At 22.1% G+C, this 27,186-nt stretch overlaps 5 protein-coding genes across 5 annotated transcripts; 3 read left to right on the forward strand and 2 right to left on the reverse strand.

The window, feature by feature from the left end:
- Window positions 1-297: 297 nt before the first annotated feature.
- PY17X_1334000 (40S ribosomal protein S3, putative) lies at window positions 298-1,572 on the forward strand (the record flags this gene model as incomplete). Its single annotated transcript, XM_022957149.1, has 3 exons — window positions 298-309; window positions 773-894; window positions 1,038-1,572. 3 exons carry the CDS (start codon window positions 298-300, stop codon window positions 1,570-1,572), a joined length of 669 nt encoding a protein of 222 aa, XP_022813614.1.
- Window positions 1,573-2,219: 647 nt separating this feature from the next.
- Window positions 2,220-4,519, reverse strand: PY17X_1334100 (conserved protein, unknown function; the record flags this gene model as incomplete). Its single annotated transcript, XM_022957150.1, has 12 exons — window positions 2,220-2,283; window positions 2,404-2,415; window positions 2,548-2,599; window positions 2,755-2,941; window positions 3,069-3,211; window positions 3,299-3,318; window positions 3,436-3,498; window positions 3,600-3,685; window positions 3,765-3,820; window positions 4,039-4,120; window positions 4,218-4,281; window positions 4,410-4,519. The coding sequence occupies 12 exons, from the start codon at window positions 4,517-4,519 to the stop codon at window positions 2,220-2,222; spliced, it is 939 nt and encodes a 312-aa protein (XP_022813615.1).
- Window positions 4,520-6,644: 2,125 nt separating this feature from the next.
- On the forward strand, window positions 6,645-9,414 carry PY17X_1334200 (protein phosphatase containing kelch-like domains, putative; the record flags this gene model as incomplete). Its single annotated transcript, XM_722191.1, has 2 exons — window positions 6,645-9,205; window positions 9,330-9,414. 2 exons carry the CDS (start codon window positions 6,645-6,647, stop codon window positions 9,412-9,414), a joined length of 2,646 nt encoding a protein of 881 aa, XP_727284.1.
- A 1,429-nt stretch (window positions 9,415-10,843) lies between these two features.
- Window positions 10,844-17,101, reverse strand: PY17X_1334300 (conserved Plasmodium protein, unknown function; the record flags this gene model as incomplete). Its single annotated transcript, XM_022957151.1, has 1 exon — window positions 10,844-17,101. The coding sequence occupies one exon, from the start codon at window positions 17,099-17,101 to the stop codon at window positions 10,844-10,846; it is 6,258 nt and encodes a 2,085-aa protein (XP_022813616.1).
- A 4,862-nt stretch (window positions 17,102-21,963) lies between these two features.
- On the forward strand, window positions 21,964-25,890 carry PY17X_1334400 (uncharacterized protein; the record flags this gene model as incomplete). The annotated part of the gene is made up of 3 exons (XM_725384.1): window positions 21,964-25,434; window positions 25,541-25,668; window positions 25,791-25,890. 3 exons carry the CDS (start codon window positions 21,964-21,966, stop codon window positions 25,888-25,890), a joined length of 3,699 nt encoding a protein of 1,232 aa, XP_730477.1.
- Window positions 25,891-27,186: the final 1,296 nt, after the last annotated feature.

Below are 27,186 nucleotides of genomic sequence, written 5' to 3' on the forward strand. Positions count from 1 at the left end.
AAACAATTCTTCTGAGGGTATGTTATTTTCATATTATAAAAATACACTTCGTTCTTGCAAATGACCATATTATTGTTATATGCATATATAGTGTAATAATAATATATATTTTTTATGAAAAAATAAGGGAAATATTTAATTTTTTTTTAATTCTTTATATATTTCGAATTAAAAGAACTCCAAAAAATATATTTAAAAAATTTATGGAAAATATTAAAAATATTTTAAATTAAAAATATAAATAAATTTCAATAACATAATTTATTAAATTATTAAAGCTAAAATAAATTTCTGAAGATGTCACCTCCTGTAAGTTTAAAATAAAAATACATATAATTTATATATAAATATATATATGATATTATGTAATTTTTGGGACTTTGCTTGCATATAAAAAAGAATAAATAAAAAGAATAAATAAAAAGAAGAAATAAAAAGAAATGGTTCCCCTCCTTAGTTAAATATAAAAGATATATGACTTGTATAATATTAGGAATACTGTCATATATATAATAAGAAAAAAAGGAAAATGTATGCTGTATATTATGGGGGAGGGGGGGAGCCTATTATTTTTACATAATATTTGATAATATATATTTGTTATTTAAATTGTTATATATAATATGGGGGTAAAAATTATCCTCTATTAATATATAATATGCTATCTATTATACATATGTATATTTTTATCTATTGTATGTATTGGAAAAATAAAAACGTATATATATCTCTTGTTCTATATTATATATCTTAATTTTTTATTTTAATACAGATATCAAAGAAAAGAAAATTTATTAATGATGGTGTTTTTCAAGCTGAGCTAAATGAATTCTTAGCTCGAATTTTAGCAGAGGATGGATATTCAGGTGTTGAAGTCAGAGTTACACCAATAAGGTAAAGACAAAAAAACATGAATATATAAATGCAAATGATATACATATATCGATTGTATTATAATTTTGATGATTATAATAAAATTTGTGTGTCTATTTCTATAATGTATACATTTGTATATATTTTATTTTTTTTTTTTATAGAACGGAGGTTATTATTAGAGCTACTCGTACTAGAGAAGTACTTGGTGATAAGGGACGTAGAATAAGAGAATTGACTTCATTAGTTCAAAAAAGATTCTTTAATAAATCAACAAATAGTGTTGAATTATTTGCAGAGAGAGTAGAAAACAGAGGATTATGTGCAATGGCACAAGCTGAATCATTAAGATATAAACTTCTAAAAGGTTTAGCTGTAAGAAGAGCATGTTATGGTGTTTTAAGACATATTATGGAATCAGGAGCAAAGGGATGTGAAGTTATTGTTTCTGGTAAATTAAGAGCACAAAGAGCTAAAAGTATGAAATTTAGAGATGGATATTTAATATCTACTGGTGAACCATCAAAAAGATTTGTAAATACTGCTACCAGATCAGCACAATTAAAACAAGGTGTATTAGGTATAAAGGTTAAAATTATGTTACCAACTGCAATTGATACCAAAACTGGATTACCATCGATATTGCCTGATAATATTTCTGTTTTAGAACCTAAAACCGATACAGTAGATGCATTATAAAAACTTATATGCATATACAAAATTAAAAAAATATATAAAAATTAGTTATATAAGCACTTTTTTTCTTTTTTTAAATTAAAAACAAACATATATAAGTATATATAGAAACTGTTAAAATATTATCTTTAATTCCATTAAAAAAAAAAGAAAATAATATGAGCTTTTAATTGAAATAAAAGTTTACAAAATGGATAATAAAATTATGTTATTATATTTTTGTTCGATACAAAATTATGTATACATTATGGTTATAAATAGTTCTTATATGTTGTTTTATTTACCATATTCATATTTATAATAATGAATATTTGTATCATTTTACAAAAAATATAATAAAAAAGTTTATCGAAAAAGATAAACATTAATTTACTGGAAAGAGCTAAATGCTTCATTTTATCAAAGAAATAAATAACACTACTAAATTTTTTTTTTTTTTATGAGCCTAAAAAATTTATATGGCTATGCATTCCCATTATTTAGTATTAACAATAAAAAGGTAATACTTTTATATATATATATACGAAATTATGTTAAGGTTTTTATAGATTTGTAAATTTAAAAAAACAAATAATCCAAGCGATATTTATTTATTAGACATATACACTAACGGTGATACAAATGTTGAGAAAAAAAAATTAATAATATTTTTAAGCAAATTTACTTAAATTAACACTTGTAACAAACCCATCCATTGGAACAATAGTTGGAAAGCTACCAAAAAAATCAACGAAAAATATAAAATACATTTATATATATATCATAAATATTATCATTGTATTTCTTATACATGTGGAATATGTATAAATGTATAATCCCTTTTATAAAATGTACCCTTTGCAAAACCTATGAATTACAAAAAAAATAATATTTTTCATGAAATTTCATAGTTAGTTCTTATTTATGTAAAAACTTTTATTTATATGTATATACATATGCATGTATAAAAATTATGCTGAAATATAATTTTGTGGGTACCAAGTCTTTCCATTCTTATTATTGTTTAATGATTTGATTGATCCTGCATAACCTATAAAATTTATTGTAAGGATAATGATAATTTATAAATATGTATACATATAAACTTGTTCATCTTTATTTTTTGTACTCCTATTTTTATCATTATCATAAATTTTATCATTATCATAGATTTTATCTTTATTATTATTTTATAATTTAAATTACTTTTTGTAAAAAAATCACAATCCAAATCTTTACAAGTATTAACTGATTTTCCTATGCTTAAATTATAAGCTACGCTTTTTACAACCTCATCACATATAGCCACGTAGTTCAAAAATGTTGTATATCCATATGTATAAAAAACGGTAGGATTAATATATGTTACGTCGTTATTTTTTGTTATTAGATTCTAATCAAAAAAATAAAGTATCCACATTATGTCTTTTGTTCGTTAATTATGATGTAATATTAAGTATAAGATTATTAAATATCATTTTTGTACTATTTTGTTTCAATATATATATATATGTGCTTACATCTGAGCTATCGTCATTGCATATAATTGCTTTTTTCTCTTCATCATTCCATACAACGTATTTACAATTCCATAAACTACATGATTCTAAAGCTTTGGATACAGATACAAACTTCTTTAAATCTTTATCATTTTGAATGCATGCTATAACAAATAAATTATTGTTTTACACAATCTGAATTATTTATTTTGTCATATTTATATGTATATTATTTATAAAATCCAAATTACCTAAAGATTTATCTCGTACTCTTTATTTTTTAAATTAGCAAGTATATATTTATTTGAGAATATGTGGGTGAAAAATGTAAAAATGTTTAAATTTATTAAAAAAAAGAAAAAAAAAAAGAGGAAAAAAAAGAGATTACATAAGATATTTGTGGGTAACTCCTTGATGAAAACTGGATCCATCATAAAGGTTCTTTTGAGAACTATCAAAAAAACGAAAGAAAAAAAAAAAAAAGACACACTTTTCACTATTATTATATATGTTAATGATATATGTCATTTATATAACAATAAAAATTCTGACCTCAAACAGATGTATTCTACGGCGAGTTTTGAATTGAAATCAAGTTGTTTATTTTTTGTGTTTCTTTTGAATTTTTTTACATCAATCTTAAAACAAACAAATGGGTGTCTTGTAATAAATTTACAAAATACTTTGAAAAATTGTGATTCACTTTTTATTGCATACCTGACACTGCTCCTTTTTAAAGCATATTTCTTTTGCCATATGCGTGTAATTATTTTCTATACAAATAAATTATATTAGAATGGGTTAAATACAGATATTGTAAAATAAATTATTAATTACATATATTGTTAAAATTTTTTTCTCTTTTTGAAAATATTTTTTTATTTTAAATATTTAATAAGCAAAATATAATAATGAAACGATAAATGAAAGAAAATTTGACATATATCGTTCGTAAAAAATTATATAAATAAAGTATATAAAAATGGGGTACCTTCCTCATTTAGATCTACTATAGACGCCTTTTTGATTTCTACGTTGTATCCTTTATGACATGATAGTTTTATCAAATCCGTCTTAAAAAATTCCAAAACACGATAATAATATATATATATGGAATAAATTAGAATAAAGTAAATCAGCAAAAAAGCAAATTTTAAGATTTTTTTTTACATCAAATTCTATATTGTTATATTTAGATGGCAGATAATGTTGATATTTTTCATTATTTATGAACCTTCGAAAAAAAAAGAAAACAAATGGATACTAACACATATTAATACATACTAATACATAATCATATGTAAAATAGTCTCAAAAATACATAAAATGACATTTGCAGTAATATATGTATTATTTATTAACCCATAATAAAATATAGAACTATCATTTTCTCTATGAGGTGAATTTTCTTCAGAAAAGTTTATATTAAGTATAGAGAATAATACACACAAGACAAAATATACACGTTTCATTTTTGTTCTAAAGAAAAAAGACAAAATTTAAACAAGTTATTAAATGTATACATATTATATATACATATAAAATAATAAGAGAATTTAACAGCTATTTTATTATATGCTTATCTTTATTTCATTTCATTATTATTATTCCTCACTTTTATTCGAATTCTTAAATTTTATGAATTGATATGGGTCATATAATATGAAAGAAAAAGTGTATTTACATGATTTTCATTCTAATATGCACGTTATATTAATAAAAAAGCCAACGAATGGCTCTTATATTTTATAAAAAATGTTTCAGAAAATATAATCTATAACTATTTTTAATGTTACAATTGTATTTTTATAGTAATTTTTTATATCCTAATTTACTATTAAATACAAATAATATACTCCCCAATTTTATATTTTCAAACAAATTAATAGTTCTATATATATTCAAAAAAAAGGGAAATTTAAGCATTGGAAAAGGAATTATTCCTTAAGAAATAGACCGAGTAAAATACGTTTTTTTTTTTGTTTTTTTTTTGTTTTTTTTTTTGTTTTTTTTTTTTCATATTATAATATGCATGGATATATTACACATATATAATTTCATGAAATATTTTTTAAAACCCCTATTTATTTGTTTTTATTGAAATCCTTAATTATGGGAATATGCAATAAAGTACCACATAAAAAATTATTTTGATATTGCCAATTTTAATACCCCTTGATATTAAAAGACATTAATAATAGTTACATGTTCATAATTTCATATATGCAATTAATTTTATTTTTTTAATAAACACATGGGTGAAAAATATACATAAATTTTTCTTATTGAATATCATATATATTAAAACTATATTCTATATAGCAGTTTTAAAAGCCCATTTACTTTCATGACTATAAATTTGTTAATGTTTTTAGATTATTTCATAAGAATAGGACATATATATATATAATACATGTGTGTTTTGTTTTTTAATAATTATATCTTAGGAATATTTTTTTATAATATGTAAAATTACATTAAAAACGAAAAGAAAAAAATATATATAATAAATAAAATTCATATAAAGAATACAAATTTGGATATATATTTTTTTTGATTGAATTTCACTATATATTTTTTTGTTCATAATAAGCAAAAGTAAAATATGTAAATGCCCTCAATATAAACACATTAAGCCTATTGAAAGTTATATGAATATAATAATTTTTTCGATCACATTTTTACTATATTAAATTCCTATTACTATAAATAAATATATTTGATTTATACTAAATCCCATAAAGTGTTGCATTATATAAATTACACATAAAAACATTTTTTATATTGTGTTTTGGCATATTAATATATCTGTTATTTTTACTTTATGTTTTTTTTTTTTTTTTTTTTTTTTTGCATTGATCTCACACATTAATTTTTTAAAATCCAACTCTTTATATTGGATTATTTACACATAAAACTGTGTTCGTTCGTTCGTTCGTTCGTTCGTTCTTACAATTATTATTTTCATTAACATTTTTTCTTCAAATGATAAAAAAATTGAATTTAATATCCTAAGTAAAAAGGAATGAAAATAAAGTTTTACACCCAATACATTTTTCTTACTTCCTTAAAAAGGAAAGAAAATATTATTTTTTACGTATATCATACACATATTATATAATAAACATCCAAATATCACGAATTATATATATATATATATATATATTTATATTATACAATTTTGTTATAAATGTTTTTTAATTTGTGATAAAAAAAAACAGAACAAATCATATTTAAACATAAAATATAACATACATAAGCATATATGTTCACATTTTTCCAAGCATAAATAAATAATTATACAACCGGCATATAAATAAAAGCTACGATATATTGTTTTATTTATCTTTTTATTTTTTTTGTTTTATTATTTGTTTTTGTCAAATATTTACAAAAATTTCCATATGCATAATTTTCATAGTGTGTGTAATTAACTTGAAATATCACATTTCCCCACACCCTTAACCAATTATATATACATATTTATTTATATATCTTGTGATTAATATATCTTGCCCATTTACTTTAAAAATTTTATTCATTGTATATTTCTCCTGTCTTTTTTTTTTTTTTTTTTTTTTTTTTTCTTTATGACAAATGAATAATGGATCATTTAAAGAAACGAATGTTTGTAGAAAAGAAAAACAAAAAGGAGATATTCCAGTTCCGCGTTTTGGTCATACTGCAACATACTTAGGTAATAATAAAGTTGCAATATTTGGTGGGGCAATAGGTGACGCAGGGAAATATAATATAACAGATGATATATATTTATATGATTTAACCCAAAATAAATGGAAAAAATTAATAACAGAAAATACCCCAACAGCTCGAGCTGCTCATGCTGCTGCTTGTGTAGATGAACAACAATTAGTTATATATGGAGGTGCAACAGGTGGAGGGTCATTATCATTAGACGATTTATATATTTTAGATTTGAGAAGAGAACAGAAATATTCATGGATGACAGTTCCTACAAAAGGGGTATCTCCAGGTAGACGATATGGTCATGTAATGGTATATAGTAAACCTAATTTAATAGTTTTTGGAGGAAATGATGGACAACATACATTAAATGATGTATGGTTTATGAATGTAGAAATGCCACCTTTTGAATGGATTCAAGTTATAATATCAAATACTTCTAAAATGCCTTCACCAAGAGTTTATCATTCAGCTGATATGTGTAAAGAAGGTCCCGCTACCGGTATGATTGTAATATTTGGTGGTCGAAATTCTGAAAATAAATCATTAAATGATACTTGGGGTCTAAGACAACATAGAGATGGTAGATGGGATTGGGTTGAAGCTCCTATTAAAAAAGGATCCCCCCCAGAAGCTAGATATCAACATACTTGTGTATTTATAGGATCTAAATTATTTGTTTTAGGTGGTAGAAATGATAATGGTTGTTCTATACCATTATTGACTGCTCTTTACAATACAGAAACAATTGAATGGGTTACATTTCCCCCTATTGCTAAATTTCGACATACATCTTGGATGTATAAATATACTATATATACATTTGGTGGGTTTAGTCATCAAACACAGCAATATCCAACTAATGAATTAGAATGTTTAGAATGTTATAGTCTTTTAAATTCATTAAATAGTTTAGATGCAGATAAAAAAGGTCCAATAAAACAATCATCTTTAAAACAAAAATCAAATATAAATGATACAAATAAAAATAAAATTACAGAAGTGAAAAATATAAATTCATATAATTTAAATGGACAAGATGTTATTACTACTCAGAAACAGTTACAACAAAGTGGATCAAAAAATCAATATATGAAATCAAAACAATTAAATGATAGTAAAAAAAATAGCCCAAGTTCAAATTCATCATCAGGAAATATACAAAATTCACACTATAGAAATATGTTTGATTCTCCTAGTTCATCTTTATTTAGACTATCCAATAATAATAATGTAAATAAACCATTATCGAATACAATTCGATTAGCTGCACATGCACATGCCGTTCAAGAAACTGGAAGTGATTTTGCATTACTTGTTCGAAAAATTTCTATTGATAAATTAGAAGAAGAAGGAAGAAAAATTAATAATGGTGTATTATGCACACCTATAAATTATATTAGTGAATTTAAAAATACAGTTTATGATAAAGTTATTACAACTTTATTAAATCCAAATATTACTCAATTTGAAATACAATATAATCATAATTCAGATTCTATTTTTATTATTCCATGGTCAAATGTATCTATATTATGTTCTATGGTTATTGATATATTTAAGCAAGAAGATATGGTATTAAAATTAAGAGCACCGATCAAAATATATGGTGATATACATGGTCAATATTATGATCTAATGAGATTGTTTCAATTATATAAATCACCTGTAGAAGAAGATTTAGGGGAAAAATTAAATGCAGTTGGTGATATAGATTCAAATGATTATTTATTTTTAGGTGATTATGTTGATAGGGGTTCTAATAGTTTAGAAGTTATTTGTTTACTTTTTGCACTCAAATGCAAATATCCTAAACAAGTACATCTAATTAGAGGAAATCATGAAGACATGGCTATAAATAGTTTGTATGGATTCCAAGAAGAATGTAGAAGAAGATTAAAAGAAGATGTTGATGATAAATCATCATGTTGGGCACAAATTAATCAAGTATTTGAATGGATACCTATCGGAGCTTTAGTTGAAGAAAAAATATTATGTGTCCATGGAGGTATAGGAAAATCTATTCATACTATATCTGATATTTCTCAATTAAAACGACCTTTAATAGTTTCACAAGTTCCTCAAAATTTAAATGAACAAAAAGTTACAGATCTTTTATGGTCTGATCCCACTGATAATGATTCTGTATTAGGAACGATACCTAATGATATAAGAGATCCTGACGGAACTGGTCATATTGTAAAATATGGGCCAGATAGAGTTCACAAATTTTTAGAAGATAATGATCTCCAATTAATTATAAGAGCTCATGAGTGCGTAATGGATGGATTTGAACGATTTGCGGGTGGAAAACTAATAACTTTATTTTCAGCAACAAATTATTGTAATTCTCACAAAAATGCAGGTGCATTATTATTTATTCGAAGAGATCTCACAGTTATACCAAAGTTAATATATCCTGCTAAGGATGAGGTCCGTTTCTTTAGTACATGGTAAGTTTTATAATCCCTTCGTTTGTTTTATATCGCCTACTCTCTAAGCACACACACGCATATATATACATATATATATATACCAATTCCTTATCTAACATTTATACATATTTTCCCTTTTTAGGGACACAAAAATGACCGAATTGAGACCACCAACCCCACCAAGAAGTCAACCGAAAATGAGGGAATTAAATTATGGAGCTCCATAAAATTCTCTTTATTATTCTTATACCTTTATATTATGGAAATTTACTTTTAATATGTGCATTTAATTAAAAAATTTACGAAACAAGATGGGTTAACTATACTAAGCAATGTTTCTTCCCTTGCTTTTAAATAAAATCTTAGTGTTATGTTATATTGTATTTGAAGTTATTACATAAAGAGTATCTTATTATATATATATATATATATACACTTCCTACATACATATTTGGTAATAATAATTAATATTCGTATGTAGAAAGATATAATAAATCCATGTGGAAATAAAAATTTGTGATATAAGGGGTCTGTTGCCGACTCTTATTTCACATTGCTTTATATATACATTTTTTTTTTGATGTAAAATCTACAAGTTTTGTAACTTTGAATTTTTATGTATTTATTTTATCATTATAAACAATCTTATTAATACTATTTCCAAAAAATATAAATTAAATCAAATTAAAAAAAAAAAAAAAGTATTAGATAAGGGCATTATAGCACGTAACAAATTTCATAAGCGAATAAAACATAAGGGAAAATTCGCTATAAATATATGTATATACATGTATAGAATTATATATGCGGATATTTTCAAACTACAAGGGAGGACATCATTTTTGTTGGATTATGAATTTTTTCAAATTATACATGCAAATCATTCCTGAGGAGAAATTGAATAATTAACTTGTTCAGTAGCATATCTCAACATGTGGTTATTTTTTTAGAAAAGACATTTAAAAAATATATCTTTTTATAACATTAAATGGTGAGTATCAAATGGTGAGCATCAAATGGTGAGCATCAAATGGTGAGCATCAAATGGTGAGCATTAAATGGCGAGCATTAAATGGTGAGCATTAAATGGCGAGCATTAAATGGTGAGCATTAAATGGTGAGCATTAAATGGTGAGCATTTTTTTTTTGGGGGGTCTTTGAATATTCTGATTATAATGAATATTTATTATCCCTATTCCAAATGATAAGAATGTCATTAAAATATTTCTCCTCATATAATTCATTGAAAGAAATTATATGATTATGCATTTATATACTTTTGAATTATAAAACTCATGAATTTGTTTTTTCTAATTTGAATTATTTCCTTATATATTAATTTTATACAGTATATACTAAATTTTTAACATCATTCTACGGATATTTTGTGTTAAAAATTATTATAAAAATAATACAGCTAAAACAAGAAATACAAATTTACTAAAAATATTATAAAATATTTATTATTTTAGATATATTTCTGGAATAGCAAATTGTGCATAATTTCCAGAAAAACGTTTAATCATCCTACTCCCCATTTATAATTATGGTGGATTTAAAAATAGTGATTTGCGAGTTGTGATTTATGGGCTATGATTTGCGAGTTACGATTTATGAGGCATCCTCTATAATTCCATCAGTACGATTTCCATTTTATTATGTGGTTATTTTTTTCTTTCCATGATAATTAGTTTGTTTTTGAATAATTTTTCTATTATGACACCATCTTGCAACAGTAGTTCTATGAACTCCATATAAGGCAGCTATTTGTGGAACCGATAAACTTTCCTCATAAAGCAATTGAGTTAATCTTTCTGCTGTTGGAGGACCAGTATGACCAAAGCGTTTTTTCTTTGAGCTTATGTTGCATGATTGAGATTTATTTATACTTGTATTTTTTTTTTCTTTTTTTTTTTTTTCTTTTTTTTTACATAATTTATCTTCATCAAATGTAGAATTTAGATCATCTCGATTATTAATATTATTATAATTATAAATAGTGTTATTATTTATTATATTATTCATATTTTCTACTTTTGTATAAATTAATTCATTTGGATAAACATTATAATTATTTGTCATGTTATTATTACCAATATTGTTTATTTCTCCAATATTAGTACCAATTGTATTTCTATAATAATTAAAATGACCAAGCATATTATTGCTATTGTATTGCATATTATTTATTTCATTTTGCATATCTATACTATCTTTTTTATTTTCATTATAATTATATATATTTATATTATTTCTTATTTCTAAATTCCCTATATTTTTCATATCTACATTTGGATTATTATGAATCGAGGGATGCATAAATTCATTCATATTAAAAGTGTCATAAGGATTTTCAAATCCATTCCCACTTAGATTTCCATTATATATGGGTACATTACCATTTTCATACAATTTATTATTTTCATATCTATTTACATTTTGGTAGTTATTTATTATTTTATTCATTATTTGGGTATTATTATATTTGTTTACCATTTCGTCATAACTCTCTAAACTGCCTATATTAGCTATAGTATTATTACTATTATTATTTTTATTTCCATTATCCAAAATAAGGGCATTATTATCATTATAATTTATTTCTTTTTTACTTTTTCTCCCTTTTTTTTTAGGAGTTTTTGGCTCTATATAATTTCCTTCGTCATTTTGATTATCATTTGTATCATCATTGTTTGGAATAATTCCTCTAAAATTATTAACTTCATCATTATTATAATCATTTTGACTATTTACATAGTTCATACAAAAAAAAGGACTCATTTGATTTATATTCATCATATTTTCATCATCCATCATATTATATGTATTTTCATTATTGTAGTATAAATTCATTTTGTTATTTTTTATTTCCCCTTTAAAATTTTCATTATCTATATTATCGTAACTATTATTTTGACTGAAATTATTATTATTATTATTAAGACTGTTGTTAAGACTGTTGTTAAGGCTGTTGCTAAGGCCGTTATTAAGACTGTTAGTTGTATTCTGGGATACGCTATTTCTGTTATGGCTATTTAGTATATTTATATTTAATATACTATTTATGTTAGTTTTAATTTTATTTAAATTGGGGGTATTAGAAAAATTACCAATTTTTCCAATACTACTATTACCTTTTCCATTGTTTAGAATTTCTCCTCTACTTGGTGTTGTATTTAGATAATATTCATTATTACTATATTTATGTTCATAATTACTTACAGAATATCCATTTAATTTAAACCCAGAAATATCAAAATAGCTATTGCTATTAACAGTCTTGCCACTATTTATACCCTTGACATTGTTCATATTATCTATGATATCTTGGGTTGACCCACCAATAGGTGAATAAATATTCGATCTACTATTAAAAAAACAATTATCAATAGAAAGGTTATTGGTTTTATTTAAAATAACCTCTCCAGAATTATTTATATGACTAATTGTTGGAGTAGAATTTTCATTTATATTTAAATTATTATTAATACCAGCACTAATACCAGCACTAATACTGTTATTATTAATACCAGCACTAATACTATTATTATTAATACCAGTACTAATATTGCTATTATTAATGTTGTTATTAATACTGTTATTATTATAAGATTGGGTATTTAAGATGATATGATCATTATCAGTATATTTGTTCATATTTATATTATTTTCATTATTATTATTATTATTAAAAAAATTTTCTTCAATAGGAACTATGCCTAAATTAATTTTATTTTTATCAACAGAATTATTTAGAATTTCGTGAGCATTATTAAAATTATTATCCAGGTCTCCAATCTTTCTAATTGCGCTAAAATTATTTGTTTCGTCATATTTATTAATTTGTTCAGAATTTTTTATTTCATTCTTAGTCATGTCACATATAAATATATTTTTATTATTATTATTATTATTATTATTATTTATATTATTTATATTATTTTTATTATTTTTATTACTATTAATATTATTAATATTAATATTATTATTAATATTATTTATATTATTATTTATATTATTACTTATATTATTACTTATATTATTACTTATATTATTACTTATATTATTATTATTGCCATTATTATTGCCATTATTATTGCTATTATTATTATTATTAATATTATTATTTTTTTTATTAGCTATATTAGATATATTATTATAAACCCTCATGAGATTATCTCCTACATCTTTATCTACAGCATTTATTATATTATAATTATTTTCAAAATATTTATAATTATTATATATATTTATATTTTCATTATTATTAACAATTTTTTGGTTTGCTTCCCCTTCATTGGAATCCCTATTTTCGTCATTTTTATTTTCGCATTTTTCTTCATATTTTTCTTCGAAATATTTTCTGCAATTTTGTTCTTGGCTCACCGTTTGATTCCAATCATTTGTGCCATTAAGACCAGAATAATTATGTACAACATTACCACTGCCACTACCACTACCACTATTTTTATTACCACCATTTTTATTACCACCATTTTTATTACCACTATTATTACTGCCATTTTTATTTTTCGTTTCGGTATCTATTCTATTCCCGTTTTGATCGTAATATTTATTATTATGTTCTAAGAAAATTTCTTTTTTAGAATCGCATTTATATTTTTCTTCCTCAGTTTCTATATTACTATCCTCATTTATTTCGACATTATTTTGTAAACCCTCATTTTTTGTACTTATATTATTTGTCACTAAATCTGTTTGAGAATTTCTTTTTTCATTTCCATAATTATCTATATCATTGTTTTGAATAATATGATCACCATTATTTATATTGTAATTTATACCACTAGAAATATTATCTATATTTGAAAACATATAAGGATTTGTTAAGTTGCTAAGAGTATACTGTTGATCTAGATTATTAGCATAATAGGATGAATATATACCAAACTGATTTGTGTTTAATATATTTTTATTTTTTAAATTTATATCATTTATAAAATTTGAACTTATTGGTATATTTTCTGAAATATTTTCATTTGAATTTTTTTGAAATGAAAAAGTATTATTTGAACAATTATAAATATTATAAGGATTTTTTTCAAAATTATTTATTGAGTTATAATTTGTTATATTATAATTGCATTCATTTTGTTGATTTTCTATTATTTGTTCAGGATTACCATTATTATGAACGTCGGTGCTAAATGCTCCGTTACAATAAATATTATTTCCATCATTTGAACAAGTTTGAATATTGTAATAATTCTCATCAAAATATTTCAAATTTGTGTAATTTCCATTTTTATCTATACATACATTATGCATTTTGTTATCTTCATGTATACTATTTATTCCAGAATTGTTTAAAAGACAATTATTTTGATTATAAAAATATATGTTATTATAATTTTCATTTGTTTGTAAATTATTCAAATTGTATGGGTCAATATTATTTAAATATTTTTTATCACCAATACGAGAAAAATCATTAATATAACTATTTTTAGAATCCTTATAATTTTGATAATAATCTACCCCTAATATTTCATAATTTTGATTAAATAAATAAGAACCATCTATTAAATTAGGAAAGCCATTATTGTCTATAGGATTATTAACAAATGTGTTATATATTCCAGATATATATGATGGTTGAAAAGACATAATTTCTAAATTATTTGAAATTTTATTTTCATTAAAATAATTTATATTATCCATATTAAAAGTATTATTTTGTATTGGATTTATATTTTCTAATTTATTTGTTTTTTCTGTATTTATGCCCTTTGTATATAATTTGTCTATATTTATGTTATATTTTTGAATACTATCATAAAAGTCAAAAATTGTTTCTTTTGATATAATATTAAAATGTTTATAATTTTTTTTATTATTTAGTAATCTATTTTTATTTTTAGCTACAATTATTTCTTCTCCATTACAATATGCATCATAAATTATTTGCAAATCTGGTGATAGTTTTAATTTATCATCTTTATAAGTTTTATTTTTTTTTATTTCATTATTAAATTTATTATCATTTTTAATCAAATCTTCACTATGTCCTGCTAATTTTGAAACAAACATGTCTATATTTTTTTCTAATTGTTCTTTTTTTGATTTATAAAAAAGTATCATTTTATTTTTTATTTGATTATTCAATGAAGAAAAGACATTATTTTTGTCCATTTCAAGTTTGTTGATTTTTATTATTTCATCATTTTCATCATTGCTAGTATTTATATTCCATAATATTTTGGGTGTCATAAGTTCCAACGATTTATTTATAATATTATTTATATATAGATAATAAAACATTTTATTGATTTTATTTTTATAAAAAGAAAGATTATTAATTATTACCCTTTCAAAATGTCTCATATTATCATGTTTCATATTATCATGTTTCATATTATCATGTTTCATATTATCATGTTTCATATTTATTTTTTCGTTCAATTTTGAATTAAATAAATGACAAGAATTCAGCACACTACTTTTAATCAATTCTTCAACGTAATTAGTTACTATATTTTTATAATAAGACATACCATAAGATGATAATTCATTATTTATATTTGTATGCCATTTTTGTTTTTGTACATTATTATATAACTTAATAAAATTTGTATCACTAAAATTTATAGGTTGTTTGTTTAAATTTTGATTATGAATAGACAATGATTTATCTAAATTTAGAATCGGAAATTGCAACAAATTATTTTCTACACATTTTTCTTTTAGCTTGAACATTTTTTTTTCTATTTTACGAAATGATTTAATTTTGTAATAAATTTGCTCTTTTTTTTTTTTTTTTTTTTGTAAATATTTTTCTAATAACTCAAGAAATTTATCCTTAAAATTATCTGTATTAATATGTGATAAATTTAAAAATTGAAAATCGCTAATATATTCCATTTTTTCATTTAATGTAGAATATAAAAAAACTTTTTTAAAATTATTAATTTTTTTTTTTATTTTTATATTTGTACGAAAATATTCTAGAAAATGATGACATATTTTTAAAATATTATCTTCTTTTTCTTCATATATTTTTTTATCATAATAATGAAGATAAGGAAAATAAAAACAAGTTGTCTTAAAATCTTTTAAAAGTGAATATATATAACTTTCAATAAATTTTTCAGAATTTGGAAATTTAACTAAATTATTTAATTTATCGCATTCATTTTGTTCATTCTCTTTTTCATTATTATTTAATGTGTTATTTAAATTTTCCGCTTTATTCAAATCTTTTTCCAATATATTTTTATCTCTATTTATATAATACTTACTGTCTTCACATGTATAGTTAATATTATTTACTAATTGAGGGTTTACATTATTTAATTCAACAATTTTATTATTTCCTTGTTCTAATTCACAAAAGGTTTTATTCATACTATACCAGTTAGTCATATTACTTTCTTTTACATAATTACTACATATATTTATGTCATTTGTAAATTCTATTTCTGTATTATTTTGTTTAAACATTGTTTGTGTTGTCTCTTTTATTTCATTATCACTATAGATATTATTTATATTTTCACAATTAACAATATTATTAACTTGATCAAAATTACTACAATCACTATTATGATCTTTACTATTTTTTTTTGATAAAATATTCAAATTTTTATCATAATTTATATTAATAGATTGGGGTATTATTTGATTATCTCCATTGGAACTATATTCTATATTATAAATATTATTTAAATTTATAAAATTATTTTCACTTTTTAATATTTTATTATAATTCCATGTATTATTGTAGTTTTCTATTTTTATATTTTTATTATTATTTCTATAATAATTATTATCTATGTCTTTTCGTTTTTTATTTAATCGATCATTTAAAAAATTATCTACATTATTTAACTGTGTTTTATCTTTGCACATTTCAATTCTATCATTAATATTGCTTTTTAAATTTACAATCGTCATTATATAATTTCAAAGAGTTCACACATGGGGCTATATGCCACTATATGTTAACGATGTGGTATGCCACTATATGCTAACGATGTGGTATGCCACTATATGCTAATGATGTGTTACTATATGTTATGCTATGCTGATATATGCTACGTTATGCCCGTATTGTGCTATACCTTGCTGTCTTCCCACTGCCTACTAATATTTTTGCTAATTCGCTTTATTTTGGAATGCAAATCCTAATAAGTGTCAAAGGGGGAAAAGCACAATAGATATGCTGGTATATATATTTTACTTATTTTGCTGATTATATTAAAAGTGAAAAAAATATGGAAAATCAGATAAAAAAAAAAAAAAAAAAAAAAAATAGAAATAGAAATAGAAATATATATATGTATATATATTTATTTATAACATTTTGTTCTATACAAACACAAAACAAAACATGTAATTAGCTTGATAGGTAATATATAAAACTAATAATAAAATTAGAAGAATTAATGAAAAATAATTTTTAAAAATATCAATGTAATTTTTTTTCATATATTTTGTTGTTTATCTAGTATAACATACTAAAAGTATTTTTATTATATTTCAAAAGTGTAACAAAATAGTACAGGAATAAATTAATAATTTAATTTTTAACGACAATACAGAACTATTCAAAATCTGTACTATTTAAAATAAAAATTATAATTCTTTATTTTTTTCATGTATGTATATATCCCCATTTATCACTATAGATTTATTATACTAAGGAAAATTACTAATTATTTAGGTTAGAATTTTGTAAAATAAATGATAATAACATAAATATTATCACAAAATTTTAGTCTATTAAATATAAATGAATTAACAGACTATTTGAAGGATACAAATTATATCTTTAAATAAATTATTGTATAAATATGTATATGTATCATTGAAATAGTATGTCTAATATGTATTCCTATAAATGTTGTAGTATATTAATGTGAATATATACATACATGTATGCATACAAATAAATATATGTAAGCATTTCAATGAATTAAATAACCATGTCATATTTTAACTTCTTACAAATAAGCATGTGGAAAAAAAAAAAAAAAATATGCTTTTTTTTTAAAGCAAAAATACAAATAAAAAATAAAAGAAAATTAAATCATATGTACATTATAAGTGTTTACATTTATACTTTTTTATTTTTATTAATATATTGTCAAATAAAAAGTTATATAAATGATTATATATGTCTTCATTCTATACATACATATATTACTACATTTAATTAAAATTATATATTCCTTGTAAAACAAACAAATATGTTTTCACACACTAAAAATACACAGATATATAAATGGGAAAAATATTGACACATGGAAATATAAACCATTATAAATATAAATGTGCGCAAAGTTATGAATCAGCAAGTGAAATGGTGAGCAAAATGGTGAGAAAAATGGTGAGTAAATAGTGAGTAAATAGTGACTGAATGAGTGAGCGTAGTAAGGATACATAATATCTCTAGTCCGGTTGTACTTTCACTTATTTTTGTTATTAATATAGGAGTGTAATTTATATATATATTAATATTTAGATTATAATGAATAAAAAATAGCATAAGACTTGTAAATAATTAAATATATACAATAATATTTATGTATTATATACATTTTATTTTTAAAATAATATAGTGATCAAATGGGTAAAAGGAAAATTAAGTAAAATGTATATATGGACATGACATATTTATCATAAAAAATATAAATATAAAATAATATATATATTATTGAAATATTAACAATTCCTTTATTCATATTAAATATATATATGTTAAATAAATGGATATAAAAAGATTAATTATAATTTAGTAAATATAATACATTAGGGGGAAATACATTATTTCTATATTATATTTTGCTGTGAATTTATATAATAATATTTATTATTGTACTTGTAATAAATATAATAATCTGCCTATATATTTATTATATGGCAATATTTACAATTCATACATATATATATATATAAGTGGAAACATGGGGAAATCAAGCTATTATATGAAAAATAAATAAACGTATATATAATGTACATGTGTAAATTAAATACAGCACTAATGTTACAAAATAAAATATAAAACTGTGTATATAAAACTGTGTATTAATGAATGCATATGAAATATATATATGTACTTAAAAAATGGCATGATGTCGTTTAAAATAGTAAGAAAATATTCCAATAGTGCTAAACTGTTATATATATTATTATTTAACTAATTAAAATTATTTAAATATAATAAATATATATAAAATAATGATAGCATATTAATATATATATTATTGAATTGTCTGGTTTATTATTATTTTTTTTTTTTCAAAGTTTCATAAAAATATTTTATTTATTAGTGTGTACACATTTGACACACTTTTCTATAAAACTGGTAAAAAAAGGTGCCCATATATTTTTATAGTATAATAAATAAACTACAATAAAATAAAATAAATTACAATAAAATAAAATAAAATAAATTACAATCGTATTTTATATATTATACTAAATTGAATACATCCTAATAACTTCCCCACATGTGAGAAAATATTGTTACATACAAACTTTATTTTTTCCACTTATTTAATCAGTTAAAAATGTTATTATGTAATGTTTGTTTATTTATTAATTTTTAAAATAATAATCCTATACCCTAAATAATAATATGGGCTTACAAAATTTATGTACTTTTTATTTTATGTACAACTAAATAAAAGAGGGGAAACAAAATTACCACAAAAAAATATAAGAATTATTTAATACCATCAATATAGTATATTACATAAATAAAAAATAAAATAAAAAATAATAAAATAAAAAATAATAAAATAAAAAAATAAAAAATAATAAAACTTTTAATACTATATTTATCTTTGTCTTTCCAAACATATTCTTATACTTTTCTTAAAATTAATAAAAGATATAATTGTCGAAATTATTCACATATATATATATATAAGACATCATAATATATAACAAACTGTTGTCTCGTTTATTAAAACGCTTAATAAATTTTTATTATTTCTAATTCCTGCTCTTTCATTTATGATAAATACATGAATGCCCAACTAAAATAAAAGAATAAATAAGTAAAGAAAGAGTTAAAAAAATAATAATAATAATAATAATATTTCCTAATTATTTTTTTTTTATTAACTTGGTTTATTTTTATTTCCCTTTTCAAGTTATTCATCCAATAAACTTATTTATAAATTTATTCCTTTGGACAATGATAAGTATAAATATTTGTTTGGTTTTGGTTTTCTTTTATATACATCCTTTTAATTATATAAGTTTACACTACACTACACTAATTGTGTGTTTGTTTTCATTTATTTTAATAACCTTATAGGAACAAAAATGTAATTATTTTTTTTTTTTTTTTTTTTTTTTTTTGAAACATGATTAATATGAATAAGGTGTGATGTACTAATATTTTATTTAAAAAAAAAAAAAAAATTTTTAATTTATTTTATTGTACAAATATTACACCCCAAAAGTATAATATAGAAAAATATACAACTACTAATCAGAATAATTTTTCGAATTAAATACTTATTCAAACATATTTTTTATCGTCGATAAATGAAAAGAACATATTATGAAATGTTATTTAATAGGGAACATAAATATATCCTTAAATTATATATATATATATATATATAGAGATATATATATTGTACACATTATTTATTTCTTTTGAAGCATAACTTTTTAATAATCTCTAAATAAATAAAAAAAATGAATATTATAGCTTATTACATGTAATATTATGTAATATTATATAATACATTTATAACTATAATTTTAGAATACTGAAATATAAAAAAATAAGTGTAAATGTTAAAGCACAGTAAAAAAAAAATGGATTTTTTTATACTTTTAAATAAATAAAATAAAGCCAAACTAAATTAAGGAACTTGCAATAAATCAAGAGGGGGGGTAGGTATTAATAATGTGTTTATTATTAAAACAACAAGAATATTTTATCATGTACATATATATTTTATAATATATTTTGCCATGTACATATATAATAATTTTGTTATTTTTTTTGTGCATAATAGTAATACAGAGGAAAAAAAAATATATAGTTAATATGAAAAGGCGATAAAAAAAAAAAAAAAAAAAAAAAAAAAAAAACGAACTGATTTTACAATGTAAAAATTGTAACATGCGTATTATACTGTTATTAATATGAGAAAAAAGCAAATACATTATAATACACATATATTTATTAATTTTTGCAAACCCAACATAAGAATAAAAGAAAAGTAGTTTGTATATAAAATAATTGAAAAAAAAATAAAATTAATTTCATATTTTTGTATTAATCCTTTAAAAATACGTGCTAATATGTTTTATTTATTTATAATGTATATATAATTTTATTCTTTATAAAAAAAAAAAAAAAAAAAAAAAAAAAAAAAAAAACAATGTATTAATACATGTAAAGTTTATGTGCTAAAAAAAGAAAGTAAAACTGGTATAAACTGATAATCAAGCGATTTATATTTTTCAAAGACTATATCATAAAGCACGTTGTGTATGCATATGTATGTATAACAAAATAGAGATAGTGAATAGGCATAATAAAATGTGCATAAGTATACACCCCTATGGTATAAAATTGGGTATACTAATTCAACTCCAAATTGAACAATATTTGCATTAAAAATAATAAATTAAAAAAAATATATTATGCAAATATATACAATATATTGGGCATATATAAATCATTACAGAAATCAGGAATAGCAAATATATATTATATGTATCACTGTATATGCATATTTTTGATAACTCAAATAATAGAAAGTTGAATAAGTTAAAATAACAATATGGATGTTGAAAAAACAATTCACGAAAATGATATTGTTACATCAGCCTCAGGTGTAATAGCATTGTTAAATGAGGAAGATGCTAGTTTAAAAATTTTTGGATTAGAAAAATTAAACTCCGTAGTCGATATATATTGGCCTGAATTGGCTGATTATATTTTTAAAATTGAAGAATTATGTGAGGATGATGAATTTAGTGGTAAAGAGCTAGCTAATTTAGTTGCAAGCAAGGTTTATTATCATTTAGAAAAATATCCAGAAGCTTTAAAATATGCTTTATGTGCAGGTAAATTATTTAATATTAATGAAAAATCTCAATATATAGAAACAATGCTTGCAAAATGTATTGAAAAATATGTAGAAATAAGAGAAAAAAATTATGAAGGTGTAGATTCAAATAACTCTGCTCAAAACAATATTATTAATTATTCTAATAATGAAAACAGTTTTAGTGGTTCTTATACTTTAAATAATAATTATAATAATATAGATTCTGATTATAAACGAGGAAAAGGAGGGTTAAATATAAATAACAACATTGATAATAATGATGATAATAGAAATGTATATGAAAGACATAATTATAGTACTAAAGGTGTAAATGCCAATAATATCGCAAAAAATAATAATAATATACTAATTGGAGATAATGAAAATGATAATGATAAAATAAAAGATGAAAATAATATTTTTAAAGATGATCTAAATAATGATATAAATAAAAAAATGGAAAATTTTGTTGATGATATGTTAGAAGTATGTATTAAAAATAATAGTATAAAGGAAGCATTGGGTGTTGCTCTTGATGCTAGACGTTTAGATAAAGTTGAATATATAATATTAAATGCACCAAATAAATTAGAAATATTACAACATTCTATTTTAAATGAACGACACATTAATACCACAAAAAAATTCCGTAAAGATTTTTTTAAGTTACTTGTAAAAATATATCTATCAATGAGTGAAGAAGAAATAAAATATGAATATGTAAATTTATGTGAATGCTTATTTTATATTAATGATTATAAAACAGTTGCTGAAATTTTATTAAAACTAATTGAAAACTATCATTTAATGGTATATCAAATTTCGTTTGATTTGGTAGATTTAGAAAATATTAATTTTTTAAAAAATATTTTAAAAGAAATAAAAGAAATTATAATTAAAAATAAGTCTTATTATTATGGGGAAGAAAATTATAAACATCTAAATGCAGATTTGCCAAAAAAAAATAATAGCGGAAATAACAGCGGAAGTAATGAAGATGCATCTGGTCAAGATGCACCTGATCAAGATAATTCGGAAGGAAAAGACCAAACTGAAGCAATAAATGACGGGACTGATCCAACTGTCCTCACATCTGTTGCTGCGAATGCTGATGATCAAGAAAATGATAAAAAAGATGATAAAGATGGTAAAAATGATAAAGATGATAAAGATGGTAAAGATGGTAAAAATGATAAAAATGATCAAACTGAAGAGAAAGATAAGATTCCTGAAGATGTACTTATCTATGTAAATGAAAAACATCATTTATATGAAAAAATAAAAAAATTAATTTTTATATTAACAGGAAAAATAACAACAAGTTTGTATATTGAATTTTTACATCGTAATAATCATGCTGATTTAATTTTATTGGATAATTATAAAAATGTAATAGATTCAAGAAGCAGTATAACACATCATGGTATTGTTATAGCTCATGGATTAATGCAAGCAGGAACAACTTGCGATGTTTTTTTGCGTTCAAATATTGAATGGTTATCTAAAGCAGTAAATTGGGCTAAATTTTCATCTACTGCTTCATTAGGTGTTGTATATAAAGGTCATGTTAATCAATCTTTTACAGTTTTATCATCACATCTACCATATAATGATATATCTAGACAAATTACAAATAACATAAATGCAAATATATCACAAAATGATGTATATTCAGAAAGTGGGTCTTTATATGCATTGGGTTTAATACATGCTACTTATAATACAAATTATAAAAAAGTTAGAGATTTTTTATTATCTCAATTAAAAGCAAGTAACAATAATGAAGTATTACAACATGGTTGTTGTTTAGGTTTAGGTTTAGTTTGTTTAGAACAAAATGATGATGAAGAAATATATGATGAACTAAAATCAGTTATGTATTCAGATTCTGCAGTATCTGGTGAAAGTGCTGCATATGCAATTGGATTATTAAAAATGGGTAGTGGAGATGAAAAATGTGTTGATGAATTATTAGCATATGCTCATGATACACAACATGAAAAAATAACAAGAGCATGTAGTATAAGTTTAGGTTTTGTTATGTTTCAAAAAGAAAGAGAAGCAGATAATTTAATAGAAGAATTAATAAATGATAAAGATGCAATTATAAGATATGGTGGAATGTTTACAATTGCATTAGCATATTGTGGTTTATCTAATTATAATAAACATATTATTAAAAAATTATTACATTTTTCAGTTTCAGATGTAAGTGATGATGTTAGAAGAGCTGCTGTGATAGCATTAGGTTTTGTTTTATGTAATACTCCTGCACAAGTTCCAATGTTTTTAAATTTATTAGTAGAAAGTTATAATCCACATGTAAGATATGGTGCTGCTTTAGCATTAGGTATTGCATGTGCATCTACTGGTAATGAAGAAGCTGTTAATATGTTAATGCCACTTTTAACAGATACTACAGATTTTGTTAGACAAAGCGCTTTTATATCATTGGGTCTAATTTTCCAACAATCTAATGAAAATATTAGTCCAAATTTTAAAAAATTTAAAGATGAAATAATGAAAATATTATCTGATAAACATGAAGATATTATTGCTAAATTTGGAGCTACTGTAGGACTTGGATTATTAGATATATGTGGTCGAAATGCTATTTCAACATTTTTTACAAGAAGAGCTAATATTATAAGACCACAATCAGCAGTTGGTTTTTGTTTATTTTGTCAATTATGGTATTGGTTTCCATTAATTCATATGATTAGTTTAACTTTTTTACCAACTTGTTTAATTGGATTAACAGAAGATTTAAAAGTTCCTAAAAACTTTACTGTTTTATCAGCTAAAAATCAAGCTTTTGATTATCCTTCATTTTTAAGTAAAGAAAAAATTCAAGAAAAAAAAGAAACTGTTACTGCTATTTTATCAACAACTGATAAAAGAAAAACATTGAAATTAAAAAAACAAAAAAATGAAAATAAATTATCAAAAGAAAAAAACCCACAAGATGATAGTAGTTCCGTTCTTTCTGATGGAAAATCAATGAAAAATTTAGAAATTCTAAGTACTGCTGCAACTATTGGTCAATCAAGCCATGTCTCTCATGCCGAAAGTGTTGAAGGAAGTGCCAATGGTGAAAATTCAAATGACCAACAAAATGACGCTACTCAGTTTTCAGGATTACAACGAATTAAAAAGTCAGACAAGGGCAAGGCCCCTTCTCTTCCCCCCACGAATAACACGGTAAGTGGCTTTCATTTTGGCTCACTTTGGCTCACATAATTGTACATTCCCTGCGTACTCATCCACACTTCCACACTTCCACACATTTTCCCACTTCCACTTCCAGGTTGATATGAAAAACCCATGCAGAGTAATAAAAACGCAGGAAAAATATATCGAATATCCCCCAAATAGCAGATTTAAGCCAATTATTAGTATCCGAAAATCTGGATTCATTATGCTTTTAGATACGACGTAAGATAACAAAATTAAAGAATGTAACATATATTATACAAGTTTTGAAATGTTCAATGTGAACACTTCTTAGCATGCTCATCACATTTTGAATCCATAACTTTTTATACACTTTTTTGCAGTCCATCCGAACCCTTTGATTTCATTGAACCTAAATTAGAAAGTGGAAACAAAAAAGAGGTTCCACCATTTGAACCCTTTTCTTGGAAGGATGAAAATTAATTGTCCATACATTTTTTTCCCATCCTTTTTCCATCCTTTTTCCATCCTTTTTTCATCCTTTTCCCATTATTTTTTCATTTTTTTTCCCATTATTTTTTCATTATTTTTTCACTATTTTTTCACTATTTTTCCATTTTTTTTTCATTTTTTTTTCCCATTATTTTCTCATTTTTTTTTCCCATTTTTTCCATGATTCTTTAATTTATGTACATACGTGCATGCAAATATATATACTTGTGTATCCCCACTAGTGCCATTTATGACACCAATTTATGTCGCCAAATAAAGCGGCGAGTTCCTCCTATACATTATGGTAGAAATTTTGCCACTTTGTTTATTTTATATTTAAACATAAAAACGTAGTAAATACATGGCAATACTGTTATAATAAAAAACAGAGATCGATATTTTACTCTATTTTTACTCTATTTTTACTCTATTTTTACTCTATTTTTTACTCTATTTTTACTCTATTTTTACTCTATTTTTTACTCTATTTTTACTCTATTTTTACTCTTTTTTTTTTTTTTTTTTTTTTTTACTTTTCTGTGTAGAATATTTTACTGAGAAAAATATTTGGAATAGTAATTAGACAATTTGATAAAATAGTAAGAGATTTATTCTATAGGTACATAACAAATTGTATAATTAAAATGTGGTAGGAACATTATGACAATATGATTTTATATGTGTATATATCATAAGAGTTAAATAAATGGTATATTGTCAAATATATAATATTAATTAAAAAATAAAGTTTGAAGAGATATATCTTAAATTATATTTATAAATTATTTTCTATGGTTTTCTAACAAATTAACAAGAAAAATACAGTTTTTCGACTATAACTATAATTAAATATTTTAAAAGGCTAAAAAGAATAAAAATTACAAAAAAATATGAAAGTAAAAAAAATTATTATATATATTATACGCAAATATATGTATATGCAAAAAGCATATCACAATCACTAAATCGTATATATATATATGTGCAAAAAAAAAAGTAATAAATAAATGTTTACCCAAACAATAATTATATTAATAAAAAAAAAAAAAAAAAAAAAACATTAAATTTGAATTGCTTTTAAAAACTGTAAATATATACACTTTAATTGCCGTAATTATAAATATATCATAACATGGATTTAATATAAATACATACAAATGCATATATACATATATACATACATATATACATAATATATACATACATATATATACAATATACATACATATATATATACGTTTTATATAAAAAAAATTAATATGTGCACACGCGCATTATATTAGAAGA

Source organism: Plasmodium yoelii, assembly GCF_900002385.2.
Source record: "Plasmodium yoelii strain 17X genome assembly, chromosome: 13".
Taxonomy (NCBI): Eukaryota; Apicomplexa; class Aconoidasida; order Haemosporida; family Plasmodiidae; genus Plasmodium; species Plasmodium yoelii.